The sequence below is a fragment of the Pogona vitticeps genome, chromosome 4, assembly GCF_051106095.1.
Source record: "Pogona vitticeps strain Pit_001003342236 chromosome 4, PviZW2.1, whole genome shotgun sequence".
Lineage (NCBI taxonomy): Eukaryota > Metazoa > Chordata > Lepidosauria > Squamata > Agamidae > Pogona > Pogona vitticeps.
In genome coordinates this window covers 127619512-127634699 of record NC_135786.1, presented here as the reverse complement: position 1 = coordinate 127634699, position 15188 = coordinate 127619512, and the positions used below count along the sequence as shown (strand labels likewise).

The following is a 15188-nucleotide window of genomic DNA, read 5'->3' as shown; positions in this document are numbered from 1 at the left end:
AATCCTCCGATGGTGCTGGGGAAGTCCTCAGAGGCTTCTGAAGCCTGCGATCGGGGTTGTGGAGGACCCCACCAGTCCTCTGATGGTGCAAGGGAAGCCTTTGGAGGCTTGCCCAGCACCATTGGAGGACTGGCGGGGGTCCCCCGCAACCTCAATCGCCGGCTTCGGAAGCCTCTGAAGACTTCCCCAACACCGTTTTTGAATTTCCCACCCTTTCCCCTGTCTTTTTCCATTCAGAGGCTTGCTGAGCACCATCGGAGGCAAGCCTCCAAACGGAAAAAGGCAGGGGGAAAGGCAGGAAATTAAAAAATGGTGCTGGGAAAGTCTTCAGAGGCTTGCCCAGCACCATCAGAGGACTGCCGGGGGACCTCTGAAAGCAGCAATCAGGGGACCTCTGAAAGCAGCAACACATTAATTAAAATTCAGTGCATTCCTATGGGAAAACGTACCTTGCAAGATGAAAATATCTTCACCTTGTGGGGCATCTAAAAATTCTCAAGACACTTTCATCTTGCGAGTTTTTCGTTGCCTGAGGCATTCGTCTTGCAAGATACCACTGTACTAAGGCCACCTAACCAGTCAAAACTAGGCAAAGAAGCAACTGGCAAATATATATATATGGGCTCTACTTCCCTAGTGCAGTATGGAAATAGCATGATTTTACACCCATTGGATTCCTATCACAATTTACCTTCCTCCCTTATCTTTTTGAACACCTCCTCTGTAACTGGGAGGCACAGTAGTTTCACTGCTAAGGCTCTTGGAAGTCCTGGATTTATGGGTTGTAGGCCAGGGAAACAAGGTGCTCTTTCAGTCCCAAAGATATAGTCCTCAGGGAGATCCAAAATCTGTTTCAACAAACAGTGTAGTAAGAAAGACAATTGCATCTTTATTTTTTTTTTCTTCCAGCTTCCTACTGTACACATGTTGTTTTAGCAGAATCTCACCTCAAGTTTGACAACGTAAGATACAAGAAAACACTGTCTGCTTGTAAAGCTTTCATTTCTTCCTGGCCTCTACATCGGATGTCTTTTGCTTGGGTTCTTCCTGGCAAAGCTGGATATGATCAAATCCCAGGATGCCCGAGATCGTCATGATGTTTGTCAACACCCCAGAAAGGCGAGGAGAGAAATTTCCAACTCTAAAATAGTAATTAATTAAGTGTCTTTATTATCATTTACCAACGTCTTTGTTCAGCTTAAACAATTTGTTTTGTTGTCTGGATTTAAGTTCTCTCCTTATGTGGTTGCCTACCATGTTCTAGGCTTTTGTCAGACACAGGCCGCAGGTAGGCCTCTAGTTATAAACTGTTGGTTAAAGTCCTAAGTAAGATCTCTAGTTGTAAGCATGGTGTCAAGTTGTAAAATTATCAAATGCACCAGAAACTATAGAGAAAAGCAATCTGCATATCCTTAGATTACAGTAGTTTTCTCTCTTCTACCACCAAAAAAACCCTGCTAACCAAATTGTTATGGATACGGTCTGAAGCTTACCTTCAGAAATCTGTTTCTTGATAGGAAGTCTGTACCTGAAGATAATTCGATGCTGCCTCTTCAACTGTAACCTCCTTCCATATTAAAAATAAATTAAATGAGAATAGTAGTCTGCCATATTACTGCCTGTATCAACACATTGCTTCCATTTCTTCTAAGGAAAGGGAATTCTTTCCAATGGCCATGTTACTTTCTCTCTAAGTAAAATTACAGACACACAGAGAGAGAGATTGTAGATATTTAGCAAAATCTGAATTTTGCACCTTTATGCTGAGATGTTCCAGGAAACTTGACTATTTTGACCATCTTATTTGGAATGGCTCTGAATTCTTAGCCCTCGAAAACACCTAGCAAAATGAGCACAACTAATCTATTACACCAATCCAATGGTAAATCCTCTCTCAAGGAAATTTGATGAACCTTACTGTTGTTATTAATCTCATTTTTTTTTTACAGCTGAATGTTTCATTCGTTTCCTTGGCAGTGATGGGGAGCAAGGCCAAAACATTGCATAATTGATTTTAGTGACTCTTTTGTGAAATTATACGCTTTTTCCTGATGCTATTTTAATTGCGCATTTCAGTCATTCTTTTTGTAAGCATGCCTGAAACCTTTTGTTTAAAATGGTACAAAAGCTTTTTTTATAAATAAATACTTAATTTAGATGTTTGAGCTTTAGGCAGTTAACAGTGAAAGAAGCAATTATAATAAATACATATTTTATTTACACGTTGTTATAGTTGCAAACAGTTACAAGGAAACTGGATTATATAACTGCAATTTATCAAGAACTGAAGAAAAAAGAATAAAATATTATTCACGTCAGTTCACTGTTCACATCAACAGTTCACGTCAACAGAGTCTGAAAGCTAGGGATGTGGCTTCCCTAGATAATAGTTTTTCTAAAAATACAATCCTACACATGTCTACTAAGAAGGAATTCATATAGAATTCAGTGGGGACTACTTCCAGGTACAGTAAATGGATTTAAGATTGCAGCCTAAGCATCCTGTGGGTTTCTATATTATGAAAGTTTTAATGTCTCTGAGTATTAAGCACTGTTAAAAATATATATAAATTTATAGAAAATGTGTTTATGGGCCACTCTTCATGGCCATGCCTTAAATATGCTCACCTTCTGTAAGACAATATTACACTACTGGGGTTACTCATTATACTTTATATCATAATTATAAACATGAGTGTCCATAGACATAAGGGGCACTTCTCCAATCCTAAATTTCTTCGCTATTTTAGTGCATACAGGGACTGTATTGTAACAACATGCACAAGAGTGCAGCCATGATCTTGTGCTGGCAAAACATGTCAACATTCTAAAAAATCAAGGAAATTCTAAAAATGGGGGGCAGCCCAAAAAAAACCCGTCTTCAGATCAGCACCAAATTTGACACACTTGTAGCAGTCTGCTTCTCCACTGTGCCAGATTTGGGGAGGTTTGAGCAAATGGTTTTTCAGCTATGTTTATTTATAAGTGAAATTGTTCACTCTCATCTAGAGATAGGCAACACTAAATGTTTCCAGATTTTAAAAAGCTCATATAAATTAAAAAGACCAATCTTGCTTATTTTCAAACAGAATAGTTGTCCCCACCTGCTTTTGTAATTTTTTTAAGAATCCAGGCTGTAGAGGCTGAAATATTGGTCCTCAAAAAAGGCCTTTCTAAAGGGAGAAACAGATATTTCTTGCCACAATGAGCATGTGTGGAACAAGCTTCCCAGCAAGAGCTTTGCAAAGTAGATACACTGTTTCTGATTTGTGGGTGGGAAGGGAGATATTTGGAGAACTTAGGATAATTAAAGGTCACAGATTTTCTTTAAAGAGCGGGGAAAAGCAGATGTGCTTTACAGAAATTATTTACTTATTTATTTTATTTATTTAAAATATTTTTACCCCTCTTTTCTCTTTGAAAAGGGCCCAAGGTAGCTAGCATAATTAAAAAGACAGTATTTAAAAGAAAAAACAGTAAGTAAGTAATGGAGTGACAGTCCTCCAGAAAAAGGGACATTTTGCCATGTATCTCCAGGGAATTAGCATATGGTTTTGTAAGGCATATTCCAAGTATTTCTGCATCACAAAAGAATGGAGCAGTTGTGTTTGTCCCAGGCATGAATGCTTTCAGTAAATATTTTCTAATTATTTCTGAGACCAGGCTTCTGACAAGCTTTCAAAGGGGAAATCAGCTCCAGGTCTGGGGCAACTTGAATTTTTCAACATGTCAATCAAGGCTCAATAGAATTTTGTAACTGTTTTGTGGCCAAACAGAAATTGCAAGGGGATTCTGTGCCTGCCTGGAAACATTAAGTATATAACTTTAAAAGGACATAGAACAAATATTCAGAATCTCACTCATTTAAGCTGTGAAAAGAAAGGTTACTTACCTGTAACCATGGTTCTTTAAGTGGACCTCTGTGAATTTACACATGTGGGTTACAATCTGTGCTGGTGCAGGGCTTCCCGGAATATTCCAGAGCTTTTTCTGCAAAAGTAACAATATTAACAGTTGCCCAATTGCACATGCTCTGCCCACCTCAGCCCCAGTTCCAATTTGTCCGCCACTAGCAAAGCCAAGGCTCTGTAAGGTAAAATAAGTGATGGATAGTGGGGAGGCTGGGCGGGTATGTGTGAATTCACAGAGGTCCACTTGAAGAACCATAGTTACAGGTAAGTAACCTTCCTTTCTTCTTCGTGGCCTCTGTGAATGCACACATGTGGGTGAATAGCAAGCTCCACTTACCCGAAGGCGGGCCATCACTCCGGCATCGAGGTCAAAACTGCTCTCCCAAATAGTGCTTCCTTTTTGGCTCTGAGGTCTAGCCTATAGTGTGACACAAACATAGAGGTGTTGGACCAAGTAGCTGCCTTGCAAATGTTCAGAACATCCACTCCTCGCAGCAATGCAGTGGACGTCGCCACGGCCCTGGTGGAATGGGCTGTCAGGTTTTCCGGAGGATCTTTGCCAGATTTTACTCGGTAAAATGAGTACCCAGCTTGCTGGGGGGGCAATGTGTAGCCTGTATAATTAAAAATTGTAAACCACCCGGAGAGTGCTTGTAGCGCTATGGGGCGGTATATAAGTCCAATAAATAAATAAATAAATAAATAAATAAATAAAATAGCTCATAAGCTAGCTTAATGGTAGAAGAGGAAGCTGGTGAACCTTTGCGTGGACCGAAGAAACAAAGGAACAACTTGGGAGAAGCACGAAAGTCCTTAGTTCTGTGGGTATAGTGTGCCAAGGCACGTCGCACGTCTAAGGAGTGGAGAGACTTTTCTACATCTGAAGACAGGTCTGGAAACAAAGTAGGTAATGTTAATGGCTGATTAAGATGAAAACTGGAGACAACTTTAGGTAAGAAAGTGAAATCAGGGTCAAGAACCACTTTATCCTTGTAGAACTGCAGATAAGGAGGATCCACTTTCAGGGCGGCAAGTTCGCTAGCCCTTCTAGCAGAGGTTATGGCCACCAAAAACAATGTCTTAAACGACAGGAGTTTGATGTCCGACGTAGCAATGGGCTTGAAAGGATGATGTGTGAGAGCATGGAGAACCAGCTGTAAAGACAATTGAGGTACCGGTGGCCTAACATGTTGTGCAAGCTCTTCATAAAGGATTTAACTGTAGGATGGGAGAACAAACGGGCAGAGTTGGAATCACTGGGTTGCTATGAGACAATCGCCGAGATATACACCTTTAAGGTGGATAAAGACAATCCAAAGTCAAACAGATACCACAAGTAGTGAAGAAGGGTGTCTAACGAAACCAGTACAGGCTAAAAACCCTTACACTGGGCAAATTTCTGAAAACTGTTCCACTTATAGGCATAGAGAAGCTTTGTGGATGGCTTCCTGGCTTTGTCGAGGACTTCAGAAATTAAGGGGGAATTCTCCAGGCAGTTAGATGGAGTGACTCCAGGTCTGGATGATGGATGCTGCCGGCATTCTGGGTAAGAAGATGAGGAAGGAGTGACAGCTTCATAAAGTTCGATGCCATTGCTTTGAGAGTGGTAAACCACGTTTGCCGAGGCCACCATGGTGCTACAAGAATGACGTCGTCTCTCGAATTTCCAGAAGGGTTCTTTGAACCAATGGTACTGGAAGAAACAGAGAAGTCCCGCTGGCCACTCGACCATGAATGCATCCCCCAGCAATGATGGGTCTCTGCCTGCGTGAGAGCAAAACACTGCACATTTCGTTCAGACAAGGCACATATCCACTTCGGGGTGACCCCAGCGTGCACAGATCATCCTGAAAGTGGACGCATCTAGTTCCCATTTGTGCATCTGACCTCTCATACGGCTCAGTTTGTCTGCCACTTCATTCTCTGATGTGGACACATGGATGGCCACAGGGAACACATGAGTGTTGTAACACCACTCCCAGAGGTGGACTGTCAGATAGAGGAGCGACATGGAGTGGGTGCCTGCCTGCTTGTTGATGTAATACATGGTTGTGAAGTTGTCGGTCACCACTTGGACCCCACGACCACATATGAGAGGTAGGAACGCACGAAATGCTTTTATTACAGCTAGTATCTCCAGATGGTCTATATGAAGTACACTTTCTCGCTTGGACCAAAGAGCGTGTACTTGGTGAGTGCCGCAGTGAGCTCCCCACCCCGTGGGGCTGGCATCCGTGGTGACTTGAACTGAAAGGTGCAGTGGGCAAAAGGGGCGACCCATGGGAAGATGGGGAAGCGTCCACCACTGCACCTGCTCTGCTAGTTGTGGGGTGACACAAAGGTGCTTTCTTGGGCTGTCTACCATAGGGTCGAATTGGGACAGGTACCACGCCTGTCACGACCTCATCTTTAGTCTTGCATGAGGAAGAGCCACCGTTGTTGAGGCCATGAGACCTAGAAGGTGTTGGGAGTGATGAGCCATGATCTTGGAGAAGGGACGGAAAGAGCGGACCGCATGGTATATCTTTTGAATCCACTCCAGCAGCAGAAAAATGCAGGCCCAAACGGAGTCCAAGCGCGCTCCTATGTAGTTGACTATCCAAGAGGAGACTAGATGGGATTTTTCAAAGTTCACCTCGAGACCTAGACATTGCAAGGTTTGAAGAACCAGCTCGGTATCTCGAATAGCTTTTTGACAGGAGGCAGTGACAATTAGCCAATTGTTGATGTAAGGAAAAATCATGACGTTGTTGAGGCGCAGGTAAGCTGCTACTGGGGCCATACACTTTGTGAACGTGCGGGGAGCGGTGGACAGCCCAAAAGGAAGGGTGCAATAGTAATAAGCCGTATCTAAGAAGAAAAACCAGAGGTATTTTTGATGTTGTTGGTGAATGGAAATATGGAAATATGCATCTTTTAAGTCTATCACCACAAACCAACAGGTGAATGATGGAGTCCAACATTACCATGAGAAAAAGACAGGTTCGAAGGTAGGAATTCAAGTCTTTGAGATCCAAGATTGGTCTGAGACCTCCGTCTTTCTTTGGGACGGCAAAGTAATGGGAATAAAAGCCGTTCCTGATGTCTAGTGGCTGCACTCGTTGAATGGCTTGTTTTCTCAATAAGGACAGGATCTCTTCTCTTAGAACTGGGTTGAAGGAAGTAAACTTTATATCTCCTAGGAGAGGAAGCTCGAAAAAATTCTAGCCGATAACTGAAACGAACAATGTTTAACACCCAACAGCCTTGTGTAATCTTTAACCAACTTTGAAGAAAGCGTATCAACTGGGTAGGAAGATCTGTATTGGGAAGAGGCATAGTGCCCAAGTCAAAGACAGTGCTTTGATTTTTTTTTTGTAGATGGGCGATAAGACTGGCGCCTCTGAGATGATGCTTGAGGTCTGAAGGTAGCTGAGGTTGATTATGCTTGAGCCGGCATAAATTGGCCCTGTGGTTTGTAAGTACAGTAAGACTGGGAAGATGTCTGCTGGTTTTGCTGCTGAGCATATGGTTTACGGCATTATTGCTTTTGGTATTTAGGCTGTTGATAGATGGTATATGATTTGGCCGTCTTCTTGTGAAGGTCTTCCATGGAATTGTCCGTCTTTTGATTAAAGAGGCCTGTAGCATCGAACAGAAGGTTCTCTATATGGGATTTGGCGTCTTCCGTGATGCCCGAAGATCTTAACCAGGCATGACGTCTTAAGGAGATGGCGGCAATCATAGATTTAGATGCCACATCAGCCGAGTGCCTGGATGCCAGTCTCTGGTGTTTAGCAACCGCGGTGGCTTCTGCATACATGTTAAGGAGATCGGCCTTCATCTCATCCAGCGCTACTTCAAGAGCAGGGAGGACTCTAGCCCACAGCTGCCTCTGGTAGGCACCCATGACCACATGATAATTGGCTACTCATAGCAGAAATGCAGCAAAGGAGTACATCTTGCGCCATAATACATCCAACTTATTAGTTGGGGTACATCCCTTCTCTATTAGTTGGGGTCACCTTAACTCTGCCCCCTGTCTTAGATAAGTTAGATTGCAGTATGATGGAATTGGGCGCTGGATGCTTGAATAGAAATGTGGTATCATCACCATGAGTATGATAATGATTTTCAATCCATCTAGTAACTTGAGCTGAGGTGGATGGAACTGCCCAAGACTCTTTAACCAATTCCATGAGGGCAGGAATGAAGGCAATACTGAGAGGAGGGGAACGTTCTTGGTCAATGTCTCCGAAGACCAAATCCTCCTTAGGTGGTGGTGGTTGTTCAATGTCCAGTTTTAAAGCCTTGGCCATCCGAGAGACCATCTGGGTATATGAAGAGAAATCCTCTGATGGAGAGGATGCGTGAAGGTCGGCAGCAACAGACTCAGGGGTTCTGCCATCAACTTGGGTTTCAACTGAGGAGTCAGAAAAGAATCTCCTGCTCTTGATCTGACTGCCCAGACGAAAAGGGCTCATTCTGGTCAGAAGTGGGAAGCTGCTGTGCAGCCTGTTGTGTCTTATGCTTAGAGCCTGCATGCCTAGGTTGGTGCTGCTGGACAGGCTCTGGATCTTCCTGTGAGTTAGAAGTAGCCTTACTGCCATCACTGCGGGGAGGAGGCTTAGAAGCGGTTGCTTTAGCTGCACTTCGATATTTTAAGTGTTTCAAGGTAACCCTGTCGACGTTGTGGCTTTGACGTCAGCGCCGGGGGGGGGGGATGGAGAGGAGGAAGACGACGTGGACGCATAAACATAGCATATCTTCTTCCGTCTCCTGCGCTTGTCCAGCTCAGAATAGTAATCCTCGTCGACCTCATAATCTCGACGTTGACAGCGAGAGCATTGTCTGTCGATGTACATTGGGTCCTCATAGGAAGATTTACGGGGTCGAGCAGAGGTGGGAATCACTACAATCTCTCTATGTGAATGATGTCGACATGGAGAGATATGCCTCTCTTTAACCCATCTTTTTTTGGGGTGGAGACATCGACGCCGAAGAAGCCAACGGTGACAAATCAACAATGGTAGCCCACCCGGTAGATACAGGGCTTGAATGGGCAGACGCCGGGCTAGATGGAATTACATTCTCTAGCTGGCGAGGGCTAGGAGAGCAGTTTGGCCTTGATGGTAATGTGGGCGGTTGTTGGGATGAAAGCGATATGGCGCCATCCAATGGAGACTCTAGGTCCTGTGAAAAGTCTTGCAAAGCAAGGGAAGGCAATGACACCAAGGCAGGGGGGGAATCTCAGGGTCGATCTTTCTCGGATGTTGCCCTGTCTTTCTTTTCCTTAACTGAGGTCTTTTTTTGTTTTCAGAGAGCCCAGAGATGCCGCCTTCGCAGGAGCCTCTGAAGACGAGTTAATAGACTTTTTTGAAGATGAGGTGAGAGATTTCTTTAGTGTTTTCTCTGCCGCTCTGGTCTTTACCATAGGTGGTGAGGGTAAAGAAGTATCTGGGTGGGGGTAGTGGAAGCGGTCAAGGTGGTCTCCATAGCAGAAGGCTTGGAAGCTGAAAGGGTCTTGTCCCAGAGGAACAATTTAAGCCTTTGCTCCCTAGCTTTAAGGGCAGGTTTCATAAGATTTCGACAATGTCTACAGGATTGGGGCTGGTGTCCTTTGCCCAAACAAAAGAGGCAGCGTTCGTGGCTGTCGGAAAAGGGGAGCTTTCGGGTACACGAAATGCACCTTCTAAATGGACCAGATGGGAACATAAATCAGGGAGCCAGAAATTTAAAACAACTCACAAAACTACAGGAAGAAACCGGGAGTCGTGGTCGTAAATCAGTCTGGATCTAGTCAAAGAAGTTAGAATAATACCGAGCGGTCTAATGAGCCAAGAATGAGGCAAAAGAATAGTCAAGCCAGTCCGTATCCAGAGTACACAGCAAGAGCAGTCCGTTAGAAAGTGAGAAAAACTAAACCAGTCCGAATCAAATACCAGAGAGTCAAACCACAGTCCGTTCGCCAGTAAACCAATTGAGGGGCAACCAGAGAGACAAAAAACACAAAATCTGTGTCGAAAAGACCAATTTTAAAGACTAAAAACAAAGCTCAAAACCGAGAAGCTCCTTCACCTAAGCGGTAAAAATGGACCTGGGGCTGAGGCGGGCGGAGCATGTGCAATGGGGCAACCGTTGATATTGCTACTTTTGCAGAAAAAGCTCTGGAATATTCTGGCAAGCCCTGCACCAGTGCAGATTGTAACCCACATGTGTGCATTCACAGAGGCCATGAAGAATTATTATTTTTTGCTTTGTGGCTTGGGATGGTCTTACTCAACGTCCACAAAGCATTGGTGCCTATATTTTTTTCATAATCTCAACCATTCTACCCATCTTGTCACTCTATAATTACTTGATAATTTTAAATACTTTAAATATGTGCCATTAAGTTACTTCTAATGAGTGGTGACTATATGAATTAATGACCTCCAAAATGTAATATCATTAACAGCTATGCTAAGATATTGCAAACCAGCAGCATCTAATTTTAAGTTGTTCCTATTGTCATTCCTTCCTAGCAGTTTTGTATTTTCCAATGCATTCTGCTCAGCCCTTGCAAACTAACAGTTGTGGCTTCCTTTGTTGAGACAATCTGCCTCGCGTTAGGTCTTCCTCCTTCCTATCACTCCCCACCTGTCCTTTCCCACCAATATTGTATTTTCTTGTCTGTATTCTCAATCTATGTGCATGATAGGATAACCTCCCACCCTTTGTGCAGCTCCCAAAAAGTCCTACACCCCCTTCCAAGCCCCTCTTTTATTTTAGTTTTTGTTCAAAAAGTCCCCTTGCATCTTTTAGGCTATGGGGCAATATTGCCATGTTTTGAGAGGCCCCAGCACTCCTGGAATCCCCATAACCCCAAAATGCTTTCTTAACATTTTGTTTGCTCAACAGAGAGTACAAGGGGACGTTCTCACCTTAAAATAAAGTTAACCTGATTTTTAATTTCACAAGAACCACTGCAGCAGCTTTTATGGTATACTGTATAACCATAGCATCATTATAAAAAATATACATACTAGGGAGCATTGTCAGCACTTGGGCCTGCTGGGATTGTCCACCCCTGCTTTATAGCCACTTACATAAAAATCAAGCATTCCTCTCCAGCAGCCTTTCTCTCTCATCTTCCTAATGACAGGGGGAAGCACAGCTGTTCTCTGTGTGTCTTCAGATGATACCCTAAAAATTGTCAAGTCCAATGGTTAATCCCAATTAGACAACAATAGTGTGTTTACTCTGGTTGGGAATTACCATTGGGTATAGGTTGCACACACAGAGAATTCTTCCATAATATTTCAATTGTTGTTTTGTTAATTCTATTAATATTTGTATGTACTGTATATGTGCATATCAGTGTAGCATCATTCTTCTTCCTTGTTCTTCTCTCCTACTGCTCTAGGAAATGGCTATCAGATCCAAGAAGTTTGAGGAATTTGTGCATGAACCTATGGGAGACAAACCCATTACAGCAGTGAGTGGTATTAATGAGGAGCTGGGAGCAAAACTAGCCGCAAATGGGTTTGACAAGGTAATTTTTATTGCACCAAGGCCCTAACTCTATTTTGCCCAATACACAGTACTGTACTGTTTGGTTACACTGCAGGGTCGGCTGCTGATTTGGGGGAAGGCAATAGAAGCCCCCCTGTAACAAGGAGCAGCTCAGCCCAATGGTATCAACCCAGAGAGCACGGTGGTGATGATTTGTGGCTGTTTGCTGCCATCCATTGTCTCTCTTGCCATCCTGGATGAACACTTGAGCAATTAAAGGAATTCTCTCCCTACTTGTATGTTAGTTACCCCGTCCTGCACACTTCCCTTGCTGGGACTGTGAAGCTGGCGGGAGGACATAGAGACTTACGGTATGATTAGATAGGCATTTATCCCACTGTTTGGTCTGGGTTGGGGTTAGACTAGTTCACTCCTTTTTCCAGTAACATGACATATAGGCCATTGTGAACCAGCCCACCCTGATTGATGCCTACCTGCACCTTTTGGGGTCCTTGTCAGGGATTAGTATTTCTTGGTGCAGTAGAGTAATTCTATTTTGGTCCAATACCAGCAGCTATAATCACTGGGATTGAACCAAAGCGGATGTCTAGCTGTCCCTTTGCTGAAGCTGCTTAACAAAATAGGAAGCTACCTGGTTGCTCGCCTACAGATGGGAAGGAAACTGCAAGTTTCCCATTTCTTTTTAATTCTTGCTAATACATCAGTGAAGCTTTGAAGTAGCCTTTAAAAAGCCCTTTCTAAATATTGCTGATGTACTGTGTCAGTTAGCAATAATTTAAAAAAATGGAAAACATCCTCTTCCACAGGCAAATGGAAGGAAAACTTCCACTTTCTCAAGATCATTGAATGGCTTGGGCAAAGTGCAGAGGAGAAAAGAGGAAGGAGATTTTTGTTGTTGCTATTGTGGTTTCTTTCCCTTTAACAGGAAACAAGATCTGTCTAGATTGTGTTAAACAGAGTCACTTGAGGTGTGATGTGGTTGATATTTGCAAATGTATGACCCCAAACGACATACCACACCTCAGACTGACTGTTTGATACAATCTAGACCAATCCAGGCTGGGGTAATTTGATTGCTTAGTGCACCCTAAATTCAATTAGTGATTAGCACTGAGCCATAGTGCCTCCCATACATTCAAAGGTCATAGGTTCAATCTCTCACTAAATATATCTCAGGAATCGGAAAAGACAGCCCCCTCCTCTCTAATAAAGGAAGATGCCGCCTTTGTTGGAATACAAAAATATTGAGCTAAACAGACAAATGATCAGATGCAGCATAAAACTGTTTAATGCTTCAATGATTTTGCAACTGAGTCCATATTTGACAGTACCCAAGAAATGACATTCAGCTCCAAGGCATATACTGTATACTGTACTGATCTCATCATTTTAACCGGGGAGAAAACATGCTATTGAATAAGTGGACAGAAGAACCACAGCATGGTCATCGTAGCAGCTAATTTCAATGCTGGAGCATGAATGTTTGAATTTAGGGATCATAGTTCAGCATCTGAATCCAAACTATAAATTCACGTATCTTCCAGATGTTTAATTTAAAAAAAAATAGTTAGGTAACCAGGCAATTTAGAATTCCAAAAGGCAAAAACAGCACTCTAGGTCCACTTTTCCTGTTTCTGGGGAAATAATCTTGAGTCCACCTTCCCCTTTTCCAGGCATACATCCTCTTGGGCCAGTTCCTCCTCTTGAAGAAACAATGTGCTGCATTTCAGAACTGGCTGAAGTTGTCCTATGGAGCCAGCAGCCGTCAGGCTGAGCAGTGTGCTTTATGTCTGCTGGAGTGGTGCTATGCATTCTTATAGGGAGCACTTCACTTAAAAGACCGAGAACCATCAGTTCTTTTCTCCACTCCTAGCGCAAAATAAACAGTTTCCTGCAACAGATTCTCATTGTTGTTACTATCAGTGTTTATCCCCCTTGCTACTAAATAGTCTATTTAAAATTATTTATACACTGCTGATCATAAAATATATCAGAGGTTTCTAAATTTAAAATAAACACTTAAATATTAGAAGGGAGGAAAAAAGAAAGTGCCACAGAACAGATACAAAACATACAATATAGTAATAAATGTTTATCGTCACTGGTCACCTGTGATAAACACCTCTATATGGAAGGCCAAGATAGCATGAACAGAAATCCCTTTAAAGAGACTCTGGCATGGAGGGAATCAGTTTAATGGGAACCTACTTATATGAGGGAAACAAAAACTGGTCTTCATCAAAAGGGCCAAATTAAATGAGACAGAAGCTTAGAAATTAGAAAGTGACAAAACATTATTCCATATCCTTTTTCTTTTTTTTTAACCTAAGTAGAACCTGTGAGCTTTCCCACATAGCCTCTTTTCCCTTCAAGGCATTGCCTGTATCTGCTTTGTTTGACCAAGGTGGTACTGTGCTATGCATCGTTTATCCTCAGACCAAGCCCTGTTTGTATAGTCCATCTGTTTGGAAAGAATAGCAGTGAATGATAGAATCCCAGCAAACGTAGATTCCTAGTTTAACAGTGTTATTGATCCATACAGTCAGTGACATTGGGTCTTTTCTTGATTTAAGATAACTAGTGCTCTGGACCGTCCCTAGGAAAATGTGTTGTTTCCCAATACACTGGTACAAAGGGTTGTTAAGCTATTTCTGGAATGAAGCAATCCAGCCATAGCCTGTGAAGGGCCAAGGGGCAAAGCATAGTCAAGTTCCAAGGGCAAAAGCAGAGGGGAGAGTGACGCCAACGCAACACACTCTTCAGCAAACTGCATCTCACTCCCCACATGTAAACCCAGGACATGCAGAATCTAATAATGCAACAGCTTGGTGACAGTGGACAGCCTGACAGGCATGAAATCCAGCAAGTAAATTATTTTACTCTGATCTTGCCTGGGAAGAACGAAGACGAGACGTGAGAGGAAACAAAAGCAGTCCAGTTGGCTGCTCACTCTAAAATCCATGCTGCCTTTTCTTGACTATTAGAATGCATAGAACTAGAAATGCTTGTTAAAAAAATGAAAATACTAATGTATTGCAGGGTGAGGTTCAATCAGATATGAACAGCACAAGGAAAACAAGTGGTGGTCCTTGATGAAAATGCTGGACTGCTTTAAATACTGAGTCCTTTGGGGAAAACAGGGACCATTGTATGCTTGTGCTATTGCTATAATGGAAGGCTGACTTCCTGACCTTCTACCAGCAGCTAAGCAGAGCCATGGAGTATTTATAATCTTCCTTCACCAACCTGGCCCAGGCCTTTTCCAGGTCTTGGAGTTGCTGGGGTCATCATGCATCAGCAGACATGGGTTACAGTCCACAACTCAGATGAGAGTGCCCTCGTATTCCTGGCACAGCCAAACACACTCAAAGGCACTCTGGGGAAATTGTGCCATCATGATATGCCTGTGACAGTGGGTTTTACGGTTACCCTTAAGGCAACACAAGAGGCGTATGGTGGTAGTTGAGTCATCAGTGAACACTGAGCACCATTTTCACTAAAGGCAGTCAAGGAATCACCCAGGGCCATCACAGTCTCATCTTGAGGGTGGCTCTTGATCCCAAGGTACCTTTAAGCATGTTTTGAGAAGGGTAACCGTTTTAATCTGTAGTCTAATGCAGCAAAACCCACAAAGATTCTTGTGATACCTTAAAGAATGGCATGTTTTAAGAAAGATCTGAGAGTCAAACAAACATGTTAGACTGTAAGTGATCCTATTTTGCTGGAGCTGTGTTATCGATGGTTTCTGCTATAAGAGCTGAAGAAATAAATGGAAAGCAGATT

At 43.0% G+C, this 15188-nt stretch overlaps 1 protein-coding gene across 5 annotated transcripts; it reads left to right on the top strand.

The window, feature by feature from the left end:
• The first annotated feature begins 950 nt into the window (after nt 1-950).
• On the top strand, nt 951-13453 carry BANF2 (BANF family member 2). Of its 5 annotated transcripts, none has more exons than XM_078392468.1 (4): nt 951-1119; nt 9211-9253; nt 11296-11424; nt 13079-13453. In XM_078392468.1, exons 1-4 carry the CDS (start codon nt 1079-1081, stop codon nt 13223-13225), a joined length of 360 nt encoding a protein of 119 aa, XP_078248594.1. In that variant the 5' UTR covers nt 951-1078; the 3' UTR covers nt 13226-13453. The 5 variants fall into 5 exon arrangements, with proteins under 5 accessions (XP_078248594.1, XP_020670230.2, XP_078248595.1 ...); XM_020814571.3 differs by having other exon boundaries at nt 955-1119; nt 9211-9277; XM_078392469.1 differs by having other exon boundaries at nt 1016-1149.
• The last annotated feature ends 1735 nt before the right edge of the window (nt 13454-15188 follow it).

Excerpts from the sequence above, each read along its gene's own strand:
- BANF2 (XM_020814571.3), top strand. The coding sequence starts at position 1,079 with ATGCCCGAGATCGTCATGATGTTTGTCAACACCCCAGAAAG. Across the intron at positions 1,120-9,210 it reads TTTGTCAACACCCCAGAAAG|AGAGCCCAGAGATGCCGCCT; the intron begins GCGAGGAGAGAA and ends TTTTGTTTTCAG. Across the intron at positions 9,278-11,295 it reads TAGACTTTTTTGAAGATGAG|GAAATGGCTATCAGATCCAA; the intron begins GTGAGAGATTTC and ends CTACTGCTCTAG.